General features: G+C 39.5%; 1 protein-coding gene across 1 annotated transcript in view; it reads left to right on the top strand.

Moving 5' to 3' along the window:
• The window catches only part of hyls1 (HYLS1 centriolar and ciliogenesis associated), a gene marked incomplete in the record, with an annotated part of 28,602 nt that overhangs the window by 21,340 nt on the left and 5,264 nt on the right, over positions 1-1,998 (top strand). Inside the window, 1 exon segment of the mRNA XM_014001790.1 lies at positions 1,151-1,205. Coding sequence (XP_013857244.1) covers positions 1,151-1,205 — 55 coding nt within the window.

Genomic DNA, 1,998 nt, shown 5'->3' with positions numbered 1-1,998 from the left:
AGGATGATTTAAAAAACAATAAATAACATCAAACAGCCATCTTCCAACATGTTCTGCTGCTAGAAATAAGTTACTTTTTCCTCGCAGCTGACCCACCCCCAGGTTCCTGCGTGCGCACAGTTTCATGCATCTGAATAAAACTGTGCGCACCAGGTTCCTGCGTGCACACAGTTATATTCAGATGTATAAAACTGTGCGCACGCAGGAACCTCTGTGTGCACAGTTTTATACATCTGAATAAAACTGTGCGCACAGAGGTTCCTGAGTGCACACAGTTATATTCAGATGTATAAAACTGTGCGCACCAGGTTCCTGCGTGTGCACAGTTTTACTGGTTCCTACTGTGCGCACAGCACGCAGGAACCTCTGTGCGCACAGTTTTATACAGATGTATAAAACTATGCGCACAGAGGTTCCTGCATGCGCACAGTTTTATTCAGATGTATAAAACTGTGCGCACACAGGTTCCTGTGCACCCTTCCTTTATACATCCCAACGAAGGTGGAACTGAGACTCCTCCCCTGACACGCCTCCATTTAAATCTGTAAAATAGATGTAAATGGTGTGAGGTTCTCCTCAGATTGTCCTCTCTGTGGGATCAGACATGAGTTTTAGATGCAGGGAAGTTATACATTAAATGGAGAATGAGTGAGAAAACTGTCTAAATAAGTAGTGGGCTGTAAAAATGAGTCTGCCACTCGCAAAGGTGTGTTGGTGTGTGCGCACGTGTGCTGCAGCGGCGCATGAGGCTGAGACATTTCCACCTTTACACGTCTTTAATAAATGACTGTAAACACAGAGAAACTGATGAGAGAAATATTTATTAAATAGTTGATGTGAAGAAACGCACATTTCCTACTCATTTTAAAAAAGTAGAACGCGCCTGTCCTCCTCCGCCTCATCTCAAATTGACTTGTTTAAAAATTAATTCACAACCCCATTAATTATTAAATTAATTTTTAAACAAGTTAAACATTTAAAGTCTTATTTATTCCACATTTTGCTACCCTTACAATGGCTTTGTCTTTTTAAAAGAACTTCTCATCACACAGCCTTTTCTGTAATACACTCCTCTTCTTTAACAGAACCGTTGTTGTTTATTTTGTCACATAAAAAACCTTCTAACAGAACAAATGAATTTGTGTTTCAGTCATCCGACCAGTAATGAGCCAACAGACCATAAAGAAGACTGATCCAGTCACCAAGTAAGCCAAAGACCTGTCAACAAAAGCCTTAAAATTAATTTATTTACACATAATATAAAGGTCATCCTGTGGTGGTGATCCTCGTAGTTCAGCTGTTGTCAGAGGGCTTATAACTTTTATATAAATGTGTTTATTAAAAGTGTCCCTGTGTCCTGACAGTACAACATGAGACAGATCACATGTCCTCACATAACTAAACACTAGTTTTTCTGTCCTGCTGACTCTGGTCACATGGTGTGGTTGTGGACTTTACATTTTCTCCCCGTGCAGGTGTGGGTTTTCTCTGGCTCCTCTGGTTTCCTGTCACACACCAGAGATGTGTGTGTTTGGTTCATTAGTAAAATTAAATTGTCCCTATAGGCAGGGTTCAACAAATCCTACTGCCCCACTGCCCGGGGCAGGTAAACAATTTATTTTATTTTTATAGGTCATTTATTCAGAATATTGTGAAAATAAATGAAGAAATATGTTGTTTTAAAAGACGTAAAGAGAGAATAAATCATCAAAATGTCCTCCTCCCTCCACGACATGTTGTTCTTGTGTCACATGATCACTTCCTCCTCCTTCCTGCTGCAGGTCTCACAGAGAGGAGCTTTAACAACCGTAGTTTGTTTAACAACCGTAGATTGTTTAACAACCGCAGTTTGTTTAACAACCGTAGTTTGTTTAACAACTGTAGTTTGTTTAACAACCGTAGTTTGTTTAACAACTGTAGTTTGTTTAACAACTGTAGTTTGTTTAACAACTGTAGTTTGTTTAACAACCGCAGTTTGTTTAACAACTGTAGTTTGTT

Source organism: Austrofundulus limnaeus, unplaced genomic scaffold (assembly GCF_001266775.1).
Source record: "Austrofundulus limnaeus strain Quisiro unplaced genomic scaffold, Austrofundulus_limnaeus-1.0 Scaffold10, whole genome shotgun sequence".
NCBI classification, from domain to species: domain Eukaryota; kingdom Metazoa; phylum Chordata; class Actinopteri; order Cyprinodontiformes; family Rivulidae; genus Austrofundulus; species Austrofundulus limnaeus.
The sequence above is the reverse complement of the archived record's forward strand: the minus strand, read 5'-3'. Positions and strand labels throughout refer to the sequence as shown.